The sequence below is a fragment of the Mercenaria mercenaria genome, chromosome 19 (genome assembly GCF_021730395.1).
Source record: "Mercenaria mercenaria strain notata chromosome 19, MADL_Memer_1, whole genome shotgun sequence".
NCBI lineage: Eukaryota > Metazoa > Mollusca > Bivalvia > Venerida > Veneridae > Mercenaria > Mercenaria mercenaria.
In genome coordinates this window covers 18,238,020-18,253,111 of record NC_069379.1, presented here as the reverse complement: position 1 = coordinate 18,253,111, position 15,092 = coordinate 18,238,020, and the positions used below count along the sequence as shown (strand labels likewise).

The following is a 15,092-nucleotide window of genomic DNA, read 5'->3' as shown; positions in this document are numbered from 1 at the left end:
GAATCATTTATTACAGTAAGTTTTATCAAATTAACTGTAAATAAATTAATTTTCGTTGGCCAATACCGCTATTTTTCGAACCAAAAACTCTCTTTGATATATAAGGTCTAAAAATAGAACTGTGGTTTTCTATATCAAAAACTATTTAAATCTAGGAAATATCCTTTGGTCAGTTTAGTCCAAAACTATAGGCAAACTCCCATTCGCAATGCGTTTTGACTTCCATCAAGAGAATATCGTAATAACAATACCAACATCAACTCTAATGAAGTCATTTATATGACGTTACATTTCTGGCGTTCCATTCAAATTTTTAGTAACTTCCTATAGGTGATATGAATTTTTCGTTTTGAGGGAAATCCTGCCACGATCACAGTTGTCTATGCGCTTATTGATAAGTGCCTTTAAAGCGTTCGTCTAATGAAACGAAAAACAACGAAATAAGGTCTCCAAATATTTGGCACAATTTCGGAGGATGATCTTCAGTCTTTATAGGCAAACATGGCTCTGTCTGTGCTATGTCTATATCTTACTGATGTTAATATGTTACTTCTTATTTATTATTTCAATTAATCATTAAACCAATTATGTTTGATTTTCCTTTATATGTAAAATATATGCCCGTCGCAATATAAACCTCGGCCGGAGAGCCTTGATCAATATATCTTGGGTATACGAACGGCCTCAGAAATGCAATATCATATCACAATCAATGGCCAAGGTATTAATTAATATAATATATAATCAAACAAATTATTGATATTTTACAATGTACATGTATTACAATAAGAAATATGAGCCGCGCCATGAGAAAACCAACATAGTGGCTTTGCGACCAGCATTGATCCAGACCAGCCTGCGCATCCGCGCAGTCTGGTCAGGATCCATGCTGTTCGCTTTCAAAGCCTATTGCAATTAGAGAAACTGTTAGCGAACAGCATGGATCCTGACCAGACTGCGCGGATGCGCAGGCTGGTCTGGATCCATGCTGGTCGCAAAGCCACTATGTTGGTTTTCTCATGGCGCGGCTCATATAATTACTCATAAGGAGACTACGAGTTACAGGTATGTAAAAGTTACCAGTGAAATTTGTTTTACAATCGTAGATTCTGGTTTTTCCAGCTGCTATTTCATTCCAGACAGTACCTCTTGAGTCTGTGTCTTCCGAACACTTCTTATCACCTGTATACAATAACACAGATGAAGCAAGTATTTAGGAGAACAATACAAATATGAAACAAAGTGCCTAGCTTTAATATTAAAAACTTCGTATTTCAGATCTTTATAAATGGATTCATTCGAAACGACGTATAGGGTGACGTTAATATTTATTCACTATTTCGTGATATGACTGACAGATTCTATGCACCTAAAGGATCTGTTTACAGATTTTATTATTCACATCTAATCGAAGAACTGTTAGGCAATCTACTTAGAATAGTTGTAAATAAGTGTCTTAGTTATGTTATTTAATCCGATTCATTATAAATTCGTGTATGATACCAATAATCATTTTTGACATCATTAAGTTCGTTTAAAGATATCATAAAAGAACTAAAATAGATATCTATAATTATATTATTTCATATCTAATTCAGTAAAATGATATTTTTAATCCTATTTATGACATCATTAAATGTTACTTTGATATCACAAAATGAATTTATGGGTTCATTGATAGATTTACGGATGTCGCAAAGTAGAACAATTTTGTGGCATTACAATATTTTGAGTTTCTAATATCTTAAAATCCATTTAATTAGACTTTAGGTAATGGAATGTCCAGCACCTCTCTCCCTCTCTTTCTCTCTGAAAATGATCTGGATTCTTAATGAAGCCATAAAAACCGTATATTACAATATTACTAGGATAATCAAATATCTCAGTACACGCCATAACATCACTAGTTGAACAGCTCGATATTTGTGAGTTCTCCGTTGTACCAACACCATTAATTCCTTTGTTATCAAAATCTGACATTGGCATGAGGTCAGCTGTGGTTCTTCTATGTAGGACAAAGACTTAAAATTATTGCTAGTAAATAACAGTACTAACCTTCTTGTGCACAGTCTGGTTTCATATTGCTCCATTTGCCACTTGGACCACAATTACGTGTTTCATCACCAACAAGATTGAAACCTACATCACAACTATAACTTGCCGTAACACCAAATGTTGTTCCCTTAGATATGTTTACTGCTCCGTTTGTTGGATTTTCTAATTCGCCGCAATCTTAAAACGCAATATATCATTGTTAATAACGATTTACATAGACTATTACTATACATGCGTCTCAGTTATGTGAATTTTGGACTAACCCACACATTTCAGGCGAAAATAGTTTCTCTCAAAAATGCATAAAAAGTTAGTACTCTGTAAGGTACTTGTGGTACAAACTTATTAACCAAAGATTTCAGCAGAATACTCTTATAAATAACTAAAAGTATTGTGCAGAAGGTAGTAAACCGTTGCAACGCTTTGGAAACGATGCAGAAAATATACATTATTCTTGCATGTTTTAACAAGATTTACCTTTTATTTTCACTCACTTTATCATTTTTCAGTGTCAACTTGGTGGAAGTAAACATGATGAAAAATTTCAAAAAAAAAACTGTGACAAAATGTTTAGAAATATTTGTGTTTTTCACTGTGTACATATTAGGAATGTGGCCACGCCCCAAGTCTCAGATCAGATGTTATCCTAAGAAAATGCTACAGACGAAGGGTACTATTTAGTCAATTTTAAACCGTTGATTTCCATTTTTCCTTTAAACATTTTTTTTGTAAAAACTGCGGTATTCAATTTTTCCATTGCTATGCAACGTTTTTTAGAAAATACACAAGGCCAAAAAAAGTGGTATTTCCTGCTTCAGAAAGTTTGATGGTCCCTTCGGTAATTTCAGGGATGGTTTTACAGACTAAAAGTACATTTCGACAAGAAAATACATACAATAGAATCTAAACTCTGACCTATTACAACGGCTGTCAATTGCGTACTTTTAGTACTTCGGAAGAAAGAAGATCGAGGTTTTGTGAGATTGATTTTATAAAAAATTTCCTTTCATTTACTTGCAGTCAATAGAGTGAACAGTGTCTAAATTATCGTATTGTGTCAAGTTGTATTTCCTTTTATATGAGTTTTTTGCTCTGTTCAAAAGGAAAGCCGCCAGTTAACTGTACCTGTATGTATTTGATTACATTGTACAATTATAGTTTTCATATGTTAAGGGATGACTTCGAATCAATTGCCAACCACAGCCGTGGATTCGAAAATTCACCTTGGGTGTAGAATTCTCTCATGTGAGAAAACCATCCAGCTAATTTACAAAAGGTCAGTGGATCAGTGACATATAACCATCGAGGAGTATTCATACATATCTAATACATTTTATAATAAACTTAAATTTCATAAGGTCTGGACTGAAAATATTTACCAATCTTTTCACAAATCGGAATCTCCCAACTTCCTGTTTCAAGACATCGTATAATCTCTAGGCTATTATTATAACCATTTTCACAGGCAACATAAGCGACAGCGCCATACCTGGTGTTTCCATCCTCGGTTAATGTTACAGTTGCCATTGTTATATCTGGTACTGATTTACAATCTATAAAAGTACATGAATCAGAGATAGGTTAGTAGCAGATTGTGTTATGTACAAGCTCATATACATTCTTATTACAATGAATTGCTCTTGCTAGGCACTTGTAATTTGATTTATCAGTACAAGACAAGGTCGCTACTGAATACAAGGTGTATCATATTTTATAAATATTGCGGAATTTCTTTATAACTGTAAGTGAAAGAAATATTTAGACCGTTTATTATACAAAGGTTATCACCTATTATTTCACATGTTGAGATTTCCCACATCCCTGCTTTAGTGCACTTTATTATATCCACAGTCGCATTGTAACCTATTTCGCAAGAAACATTAGCCAGGGCACCGTAGGTTGTATTTCCGTCCTCGAGCAATGTCACAGTTCCATTTGGGATATCCGATAAAATACTACAATCTGAAGTAAAGTGTTACAACAATACGATAAAACACATCATACTTAAAACGGCAATAACCGTTTTGTATAAAGAATTTCAATTTATTCTTTTATGCAAGTATAACGCATAGATTCATTCACAACAATAAACGCTATTCTTATAAAATTCTTTATAACAAGAGCTGTCTCCATAGGATGACACATGCCCCCGATGGCACTTTAAATGAATAGTTATGGCCGATGTTAGAGTTTAGGACCTTTGACCTACGGAGCTGGGTCTTGCGCGCGACACATCGTCTTACTGTGTCACACATTCATGCGTAGTTATTTTAAAATTCATGCATGAATGACAACAATATGGACCGGACACGCCCATCAATGCACTATCATGAAAAATGACCTTTAACGTCTAAGTGTGACCTTGACCTTTGAGCACGGACCTGGGTCTTGCGCGCGACACGTCGTCTTACTGTGGTACACATTCATGCCAAGTTATTTGAAAATCCATCCATCGATGACAAAGATATGGACCGGACACGCCCATCAATGCACTATCCTTTAATGTCTAAGTGTGACCTTGACCTTTGAGCTACGGACCTGGGTCTTGCGCACGACACGTTGTCTTACTGTGGTACATATTCATGCCAAGTTATTTGAAAATCCATCCATCGATGACAAAGATATGGACCGGACACGAAAAATGCGGACAGACTGACAGACCGATAGACCGACAGACTGACAGATCGACAGACGGACAGACGGTTCAAAAACTATATGCCTCCCTTCGGGGGCATAAAAAGGACCACAATGGAAATATTTTGTGTCATCCTTATATTTTAATGTTGTGACATGGTTTATAACATTCTTTCACTAGTTTTAGGTGCAGGTGGGAATATCTGGCTCGAGGGTAACTGTTTAGGCGGTAACGAGGCTCCTGCCGAGAGCCAGATATTCCTATATGCACCTACAGCCAGTGATCGAATCTTTTTCTTGCATTACAAATTCAAGAAATTCTTGTAACAATAAAAACAATCGAACGTCTTTCTTGTTAGAACTATTTCTTATATAGCAGCGCATTTAAACAAAGCGCGGGAAACCAACGTCCGTAAACAGGAAAGACGTCATAACGTTTCAAAGACAAATGGCAAAACTTAGTTCCGTTTTTGTTTTATCAGTTGCAGAGTAACGTTATAATTTTTTTTGACAAAATAACTTTTTTTTTGAATCGAGAAATATACTACCAGGAACAAAGAGGACCTGTCAAGGTATTGTATTTCTATTCCGTTTTATGAAATAAAATATAAATTTCTACATAAATCATCTACAAATATGTACTTCGTCATACGTCATTTACAGCACGAGAGTCATCTTACACCCCGGGGTGTAAGATGGATTTTTCCAGCACCGGTAAAAATACCGGAAATCCCCGTCTGGTAGGCAAGAATAATATCTCTTATTTTTCCTTCTAATTATATACACATATTTTTAATCAAATCTATTTATTTGAATGACATATTTGACTGTAAATCTCTTATTAAAGCAACTCTTTATAATAATCTTAATTACAGAACTTATGTCTGTATTGTAAACAGTAAAGTTGTATGTTATTTGGAAAAAAAGAACAAATATAAATAGCACTGTTTTAGTTATTGGAAATATGTTCTAGTATGGAGTTTGCTAGTGACAATTTTATGATACATACATACATACATACATAACCCATTGGTTATTTAATGGAATATCAAATATTCTAAAACATCATTTTCGGTTATAATTTGCAACAACTGCCACCGAGAAAAGAAACGAATTTACTTATGTATTATGGTATCAAACGTTTTCAGCAGAGCTGCAAGCATAGTTATCGTTGTCCGCGTATCATCAATTCTTACACTGTAAATTTTACAAAGAATGCATTACCTATTTGTGCACATGTAGGGGCCGAGAAACTCCACAATCCGCTTTCTAAACAAACGCGTGATTCCCGACCATTCAGAGTGTATCCTTCATTACAACTGTATACGGCATCTTCTTTATACGTTGTTCCACCGGCAGTCTGAACCTCGCCATTCGCTGGATCTTGGAGCTCCCCACAGTCTGAAATGTTAAATTTAATTGTACACAAACTACTCCACCAATACAGAACATTCAATAATGTATCCTCATCAACACACAATATTATTGTCTGTACACAGTAGTGGTTATTCGAAATAGTCAATTTATAACCTACTGATGTCGTTACTTTTTATTCATGCTGATTGGCTCAGTTTATCTGTTTACATTCAAGGGTAGATTCAGTGAAGCGCAACTCAATACTCTGATGGGAATACATCTTTCAACAGATGATATTTTCGGCTCGCTTCGATCGCAAAACATGATATCGTTGGTATTTATAACCACTGGTCCCTGGAACCCGCTAGAAATTCCAAGACCTCTCTGAGCCGAAATCCTGGGTCCGACCCTAATAATGACGTCTGACATATGCTATTCCAGCCGTCACATTTTCTCTAGCAAAATCAATTAACCGCATATTACTACTGTACAAACTAGCTATTTAGTATTGTTAAAATAAACCATGAACAAATCATTTGTCACCATATAAAAATATGACTAAACAAAATTATCTAATGTTAAGAAAAAATGGAAATATTCAGCCAAATCAAACATAACTAAAAGGCAAAGTATGACAGAAAGACAGAAAAGCCCAGCAAGTATTGTATTAAATACCTTTAATAGAACATGTAGGGCTTTGTGCACTCCACGAGCCATTGAATAAACAAACACCTGTGGCGCTGCCTTCTATAGAGTATCCATCGTCACACCTGAACTCCACTATTGAGTTGTAGGTTGTTCCAGTAGAACTGTCTAATTTACCATTTGTAGGAACAGTCAAACTACCACAGTCTGAAAATTAGACAATACTGGATACACTGAACCTGTACGCTGAGCAATCAGTTGGTAATCCAGCATTTCAGAAATCAGAGCAAAGTGTTTTGCTTTAAAAGGTTATGTAGTAAACGGATATACAGAAATGAAACGTCGTATGTATAAATATTTTAAACCTTAAATGCAGCGAATGTAGTTTGTTAAAGACCCACCACGACCTAATGATCTACTTGTTTTCTTCTACACGAATTTCGTAAAAGTCCGATAATACTGGTATATTACGGGACAGGTGGACAATTTAGGCCCTTCCTAACAATATGTGTCTGCAAACTTATTCAGTCAATCTCCTTTCAGTAGAATTTGGAAAAGATATATAGAATAAATACTATTGCACTTGGACACAAAGTATGGTCTAAACTCAACTTTTTATATCGTATACTGTACAAAATGCTTCATTCAATAAGATATTAAGACATTAAACACATTGTCTTGGCTTGATAATTTGTAACTAGATCCATGTATTTTTTTTTATTTCAGGCAAATCTTGTGTAATTACCACCATGGAAATGCAAAAGAATACAGTTATTCTGTGTGTGCGTCTTTAGGGAACTAAATCGCAGTCGAGCAACTTGTAGATATTCATCGAGAGTACACAAGTGATAAAAGGGTAATAGTGAGTGTTTTGTGTAACTTTGGTGGCCAATAAATTGCAGGTTATTCATCTTAATTTTTACCAAATATAGAATCATAAATAACATTTTCACGTACTACGTCATTTGCAATACTGTGAAATCATTAATGTTCGTGGGGGACAAATTTTCGTGGATTTCGTGGTTGAGTCAATCCAGGAAATTTAATCCCAACGAACACGTAAAATTCCCGCTCGTTTTATGTTCAGAAGTTGAAATCCACGAATTTACATCCCCACGAAATTGCCGTTTAGACCAAAACCACGAAATTTCATGCCCACGAAATTAAATGATTTCACAGTAGATTGGATACAGAACAGGCCTTCGTTTTATTCCCTCCATTACTACGATAATATAATAAACGTTCAAACCAATACACGTTTCATTAGCCTTTTGCGGTTTCCGCGGCCGAGTGGTTAAAGTCGCTGACTTTGAATCACTTGCCATTCAAACATATGGGTTTGAGTCTCACTCGGGGAGTCGAATTCTTCGCGTAAGGAAGCCATCAAGCTAGATACGAAATGTCGGTGGTACTACCAACGTGCCCACCCGTAATGACAAAATGCACGGGAGGCGCCTGGTGTCTTCTTTCGCTATCAAAGCTGGAACGTCGCAATATGAGAAAACCAATGAATACAAAGGACGCTTAAAGGCAAAGAAAAGCTCCTATATAAGTGACCCCCCCCCCACTCCACAAATACCAGACTTCTTAATCTCCAATAAACAAGATCCTGTCTGGTCCAGTCTGATAAGGGTCCATAAAACCCCTGTAGACTTGACATGTAGTCTAATTATTGTCAGAGGATCATAAATTTTATTGATATGTACAGATAAATTGGTTGTTTCCTGTGTTTTGCATTTTCTTGATAAAAAAAAAATTCCTCTTTTTTTTCAGAATTTACACAAACTTTTAATTGAAAATATACTAATTTTGATTGCTTAGTCATGCTGAGTAATGTACTGACCAATTAAATTATAATTCTTACAGCAAAGCAATTCTCACCCCCATTTAGAAAACTCTCACATTTTTTCATTAAAATGAAATAATTATTTAAAACTTAATAAGAGAAATGACAAGTTTTTTATTCAATTATTATGATATTTTTATCTAAGTAACGAAATAAAACCAGAAATATTGATCATTGCTGGATTCTTTTAGAAATTAAAGAAGCGTTCAGTTGCATTTTTAATAAATAAAAAAAGGAATATGGACAGAAGGAATATATATTGAAATGCATCCAGGCCATACCACGGGAAAGCGCTTCTTATCATGGCCCACACTTCTTGGCCCTTACCGCCAATACGCAAACCTTATCATCCCCATAGGCCACATACCTGGCATACCAGAATCAGTGTCGTTAAGGAATTGAAGTGTGTATTAACAGTAACTATTACATACATATTCACTGTATTTCTTGATATCACTCTTTTCTTCTATAACGTGCATACATTCATTATTTCAAATTATTTCCTTCCCTTGGCCACCTTTTACACAAAACATGCACTGTGGCCATTTCCAATATGGTTCTTGACTAATTCTTATACGATTTTTGTTTAATGGTTGGAAGATGTGTACGCAAATGCTCACTGACCTTATCACGCCACTGACGGCCAAAATAAATGAGAAAACGGCATAACATACAAAAGAAGGGAACAGATAAAAGATCACCTTGAAGACTTAGGATCACAGCAAAATTTGTGGTGTGGTTGCATTCACATTCTGTCGACCAGTTGTTCCTGGATTTGACTGAGCAGCCCTCACTTGACCAGTAGCCTGTGGATCCGCTATATAAATAATAACAAAGATATTGTTAAAATAAATTGACTTTTAATGCCACTTTTAACGTCAAATAAAGTAGTTGAGTTCAATTCTATTTGAAGACTTTACAACTTACTCAGCCCATTATTTCTAACTGGTACTTCGGAGGTCACTACCGCCGAAAAATTAAAATAATTTTAACGAATGCATTTGAATAATAAGTCGAATTCATAAAACAGGTCCTTTTAAAGCCATTGAGATACGAAATATACAATAAATAAAATTTCTAATATCATTTTTACGTTTTAAATATCTCTATTATGGCCGATTTTAAATCTATAAAATGTCATCTTTTTTATTGCACACTTTGGCCAACATATTCTATTAAGTGATTCCAACTTTAAATTCACACTTTGTACGTGTTTGTGCGAAATCATTTCCAAATAAAGCTACTACATAATGACATTAATACTGTTTAATTCCCCACTACACACACCTACGGAAAATTGACAACGCAGTCCAGCAGCAATGCTTTTTTAACAAATTGGATAAATCTTGTAATATTTTGAAACAATGTAACACGTCTCTGACAAGAAGGCTTTTAAAGTACATACAGTGAGGAGTAAACACCCTCTGGCGGCTACATTTCTTAATGAATTGGATAAACCTAAACACTCTTGGTAAAAGGAAACAGTAAAAACCTATTTTTGAGACCTTAATTCCCAACTTTTTGTCTTTCAATTTTGAAGCATGTTTGTGTGTCATTAAAGCTGCAAAATATTTTGAAAATCTTTACATCAGAATATTTTTTGTAGATCTAAATACGTTTTTTTCCATTGAAAATAAAGTGAGTGGGGTAATTTTGTCAACATGTAAAAATGAGAGAGATTTGTTAGTGACATTTATGCTTATATAATACTGACATCACCTTGTATTCATATTAACCTGTAAGACCTGAAATCCTTATAATATTAAGTGGGATATTATATGTTTTATAAAGTACCACCATTTCTTTCAATTTTACAAATCTCAGAAATGCTTAGTGGGTGAAGAAAATGCCCTATAAAATTAAAACGAGTTCGGTGACCTGTGTTTTTTCTTTTCTTGTTTGTCTTGGAAACTATTGTTCTTTAAGCTCACAGAGTATGAAAAAATTCTTATGTTAGAAAAAATTCGCTCCTACATCCTTAAATATGTGTCTTCTAACGCTCACCTTTCGAATTTCCAAAATGTACAACTGGGTTCTGTTAACTCTGTCTGCAAGAAAATCATAGTGGGATACATAAAAGGTTACATAGTATCATCCAGTCATACAGTCTGAGCCTTTTGTTTGTTTTATGATTTACAGCAATACAAACAGTTTGGAACGGAACTGACAATCCGATTTGTAAGTCAATGCGTTGAAATACCTGTATATTAATCCAAATTTTATTGCTTAATATCAAATTGAGTTGTTTTGACAAAAGTTTCCAGCTTCCACCGGCAAACCAAGTACTGAGGAGCAAGCTACGCTTCCATGAGTCAAAATAAAATAAAGAAAATATGTTTTAACTGAATAACTCACTCATCTATTAACAATTTGCAAGAAAGATAATTTACATATTATCATAAATTGGAAGCATCTGAAAGTACAGGAGCAGACGTTTTGCGTTACGTCCTGGCTTAAGGTAAATACATTTTAATTTTGTGTCTAAAACATAAAGAAAGCTGGACAAAACACTCACGTTTGTTTGCTCAAAAGTTATAGTGACCGGTGGATTAATCTCGCCTGATACAGGAGGCCATGTTGAAAATGCGACAATCTGACCATTGAGTTTTTCATCTTCACTGCAAGGAAATCAATAAAGCTACAGCACGTATCAAGCAGCCACTACCTCTGACAAATAAAGCAGATTTTATTTATGTGTTCGTAAATATATAAAAATGAGTTAGATTAACTTCATGTCTAATTTTGACGGTATAAATACATATTTTGTGGACCATACATACGTTTATATATTAAGGACTTTATGTTTTAGACGAAAACAGATAACTGGCTTATTCCGAGTAGGACGATCGTAAAATTGATGAAGTGAAAATTAAAAACAAACATGTGTACAATTTCAGGCATTGATAAAACTTGACTTACAAGGAGGAAATATCAAAATCTGATACGTATTCTTCCTAAACTTGTATGTTAGTACTGCCTAAACTTATATATGTTGGTTTTGCCTAAACATATATGTTAGTTCTGACTAAACCTGTATGTGAGTTCTTCCTAAACCTAAAATGTTGCTCTTACCTTTATCTGCAGAATATCTGACAAATCTTTATACATTGCCGCTGTGACAATAAACTCTTGGCCAGTTTCTCCTAAATACAGAAGAAGGAGTGACTTTTTTCAGAAAAAAGAATGAGGTACATTTTGAAATCTTGCAAATCTTTCGCATAATTACGATCTAGAAATACGTCCATTAGACAAGAATGCCACAAAGATATCATATTAAGACACAGCAGTATGTGCCATGTGAGTAATTGAAGTTAGAAAATATAACATTTAGAACCGTAGATGTGACGTTGACCTTTACCCTAGCTGTTTAAGTCTTGAACGGAATAAACCACCTTGTTCAGTTGTTGTTGAGAATTTATAAGCTAAATATCGAAATAGCCGCTGATGTTTAAATAAGTTACTCATTAATAGACTCAATCAAACCAAGTATGCTACTCTTTTGCTTGGCTGTATTCTACACACTTTGGCCATGACCTTTTAGGTATCTAAGTTTTACAAACACTGTGTTATTATGCTGAATGTTTGTTACATATTATATAAATGTCTATCCATTCATTCAAATGTTACAAACCGGACAAACAAGAACAATGGCGTAAAACCTTTGCTTTATAAATAGAACTTTGACATGCTTCTTTTCTCTAATGCGTTGAAGTTTTATATTAGACAAATATTTAGAATGTTACCTTGCAATGAGTCTAGATTAAATTGGACTTTACTCTTTGTATCTACGAGCCAATTGCCGTCTACAGTGTCATGTTTGGCATCGGAATCAGGAAAAACAAACTCATCTGATGAAATCTGCTTTACTTGAACAGCTGGCAAAGATAATAAATATCGTAAAATTATATATTAGTAAACCAGACATGATAATAAGTGATTAAATTTATTCTCAGATTAATACAAAAGTAAGGTCACGACTTTGAAGCATGTAAGGCAATCATAACCTTGACCCCAGACTTCTTAGAAATTGCTTAAAATGTAATACAATGAAGTTCTTTAATTCACATAAGTTGGGTCAATATACATGGCTTTGTTATGTTAAAATCCGACAGATTAAGTACGAAAAGGGACATAATTCTGGCATTATCTATGAGGAAGTTGTAGTTATTGTGATTCGCACTCCCGTCATTACGATCTATCGTTGTATCGAGCTACATTGAATTCCCTTTAAGGTATTTAAAGTTGTTCTCCTTGACAGCAAAAAGCAAAATATTTTAGGGGTTAACTCGAAGTTCAAAATGGAATATGATTCTAAACTATTTCAGTAGATTTATAGCTTGTGTGTTTAACATTTCTTCTCACTGCACTCTATCACTGTCTTGGTTGTTTTGGATTCCCATAAGTGGTGCCACCAACTCACAACCCTTTCAAAGATAAACTGACACATTTCGAAAATAAAAGTATAAAACAGGAATCTTACCTATGTTCTTTTTCACGACTGAGGAAGGGCTGTGCCCGATGATGCGACATATTTTCCAAGCGCTTCACCAAGTGTATCAATGCTTGATAAGACACTTTCAGCCACACTGCTACTCTGTAGTTACAACAGTAGATAAATGTTTTTCAATAAGCACTGAAAGATAATGTAATTAATTAAAATGTCAATGAAATGATTTATGGCTCAATCTATCATGACACTTCCGTGATCGGTAGTTCATTCTATTTAATAATACAGTTTAGTATATTTCAGTTATAGTACTAGTACTCAAAGCTTGATATCTGCTCAGTTATGAAGAAAATTTTGTGACACTATTGACATTGCTATGAATAATGTAAAGTACAACTGACATGACTATTACCCAATATTTTAGGGACTCTACATGTGTAATGTAGACAATGTTACATTACCGTTTGCGATATGGCATTCCAACTCTCTGTATTCGTAGGATCTAATAAGTTGCTTATATACTCAGTAAAGTCCTGAAACAGTAAACAAACAACTGAGATGTCTTTAATGTTCAATGTCTGTGACAAAATTAACTACATAATCTACAAGGACACAAATATACAATATTGCAGACATTTAAATCCAAACAAGAGAATTTGATTAGAATATAATTCAATTCTTTGATGTGTAGCTTTATGAACAAAATCACTATCGAATAACTTACATTAGATATGTCAGCATTCAATGAATCTGGCGAAGAAGACAATAACTCTGCAATCCTCACACTAGATGTCACCAAGTTTGTTATTTCCAAGTCTGTCAGTTTATCGCCTTCCTCTATGCTTTCGTCTTGTGACGTTTACACCTTTCAGATCTTGTAAAACGTTTTCTTACGTCTAGCTGTGTTGCATTTTCATTCAGTAAATTCGACTAAATAAACAGGAATTAATACAAAATTACCGTCGTGCCTTGCTATGGACAATATTCACAAAATAAATTGCCAGTCAAACGAGGTCATTCTTAACTTAAAGGACAACATAGTAATTGTATCTATATTCTACCATCAAACAATCAAATATATCTTATAATTTATAAAGAGATAAAAACCTTAAAAAATGTCTGGAATTCTTTCATTGTTAAAAGATTTCAGCTATGTGTTTAATACGATTTTCATTTGTAAACGGATGCGAAAATAGAAAAAAGGAAACGAAAGCCTTAATCATGATAAAAGGGAAGTAATAAAAAAGGCAAATGAATGGTACAAATGAAACAGTTTTTGAACAGTTTACTACGCATCAGTGTAAGTATGCATGTTGGATTTTTTTTAAATATTTATCAATATAAATTAAGTTACTTTAAAGTTTTATTTTAACTTAATGCGAATTGAAGAAACACAAGTATTACAAAATGCACTTTTTTATTTAAAATGAAGCAATTAATGTACCATCAAAAACGTTTGCATGAGTCCCCGTGACAATGCCTTTTTAGTTAGGGACTGAGTCTTACATATGACACATTGTCTTATCATGGTTAATGCATATCAAAAGTTATAGAAATATCCAAGGATGCATTACATACCGAACAAAAAAAACAAAAACTAATGTATTTACAATGTTGCATTGATCTTTGAGCTACGAGTCTTGGATTTGCATGAGATACAAGTTTTTACACACTATTTATGCCTAGTCATATCAATATCCATCCATGCATAGCCTAATTATTGAACGGACATGACAAAGACCTGACATATTGACCTCTAAGTTTAACATTGAAATTAAAGATAGATGTCTGGACTTTGCTCTCGGCAAGTCCTCCAATTATAAGGAATATTTTTGCCGAGTTATATTGAAACCCCATTACTAGATACGAACCAGACCCTGTAAATCTTTGGCCTAGAAGTGTGACATTGAACTTTTCTCTAGGGATGCCCGTCTTGTATGCGATACACCGTATTGTTATAGTGGCATTTTGTTTCAAGTTGTTTGAACATACTTTAAATCAAAACGAAGCAAAGTTACTAACAGGACAAGAACATGACCTGACATATTAACCTCTTAATGAGACATTGACGTTAACTTTGAGATAGTGATTTTGGTCATATGCCGCGAC

At 34.3% G+C, this 15,092-nt stretch overlaps 1 protein-coding gene and 1 long non-coding RNA gene across 2 annotated transcripts in view; both read right to left on the bottom strand.

The window, feature by feature from the left end:
• LOC123552991 (fibrillin-2-like) overlaps positions 1-11,183 on the bottom strand; it is a 63,009-nt gene extending 51,826 nt beyond the window's left edge. Inside the window, exons 1-9 of the mRNA XM_053531202.1 lie at positions 11,052-11,183; positions 10,541-10,584; positions 9,238-9,353; positions 6,721-6,897; positions 5,914-6,090; positions 3,844-4,017; positions 3,435-3,608; positions 2,056-2,232; positions 1,081-1,182 (exon numbers count right to left, since the gene is read on the bottom strand). Coding sequence (XP_053387177.1) covers positions 1,081-1,182; positions 2,056-2,232; positions 3,435-3,608; positions 3,844-3,874 — 484 coding nt within the window. The 5' untranslated portion in view covers positions 3,875-4,017; positions 5,914-6,090; positions 6,721-6,897; ... (1 more) ...; positions 10,541-10,584; positions 11,052-11,183. The remainder of the gene's footprint in view (positions 1-1,080; positions 1,183-2,055; positions 2,233-3,434; positions 3,609-3,843; positions 4,018-5,913; positions 6,091-6,720; positions 6,898-9,237; positions 9,354-10,540; positions 10,585-11,051) is intronic.
• Positions 11,184-11,616: 433 nt separating this feature from the next.
• On the bottom strand, positions 11,617-13,843 carry LOC128551216 (uncharacterized). The gene is made up of 5 exons (XR_008368712.1): positions 13,708-13,843; positions 13,445-13,516; positions 13,017-13,130; positions 12,280-12,411; positions 11,617-11,679 (listed from the first exon to the last, which is right to left on the bottom strand). It is a non-coding gene; the product is annotated as an uncharacterized LOC128551216 (long non-coding RNA).
• Between the last annotated feature and the right edge of the window lie 1,249 nt (positions 13,844-15,092).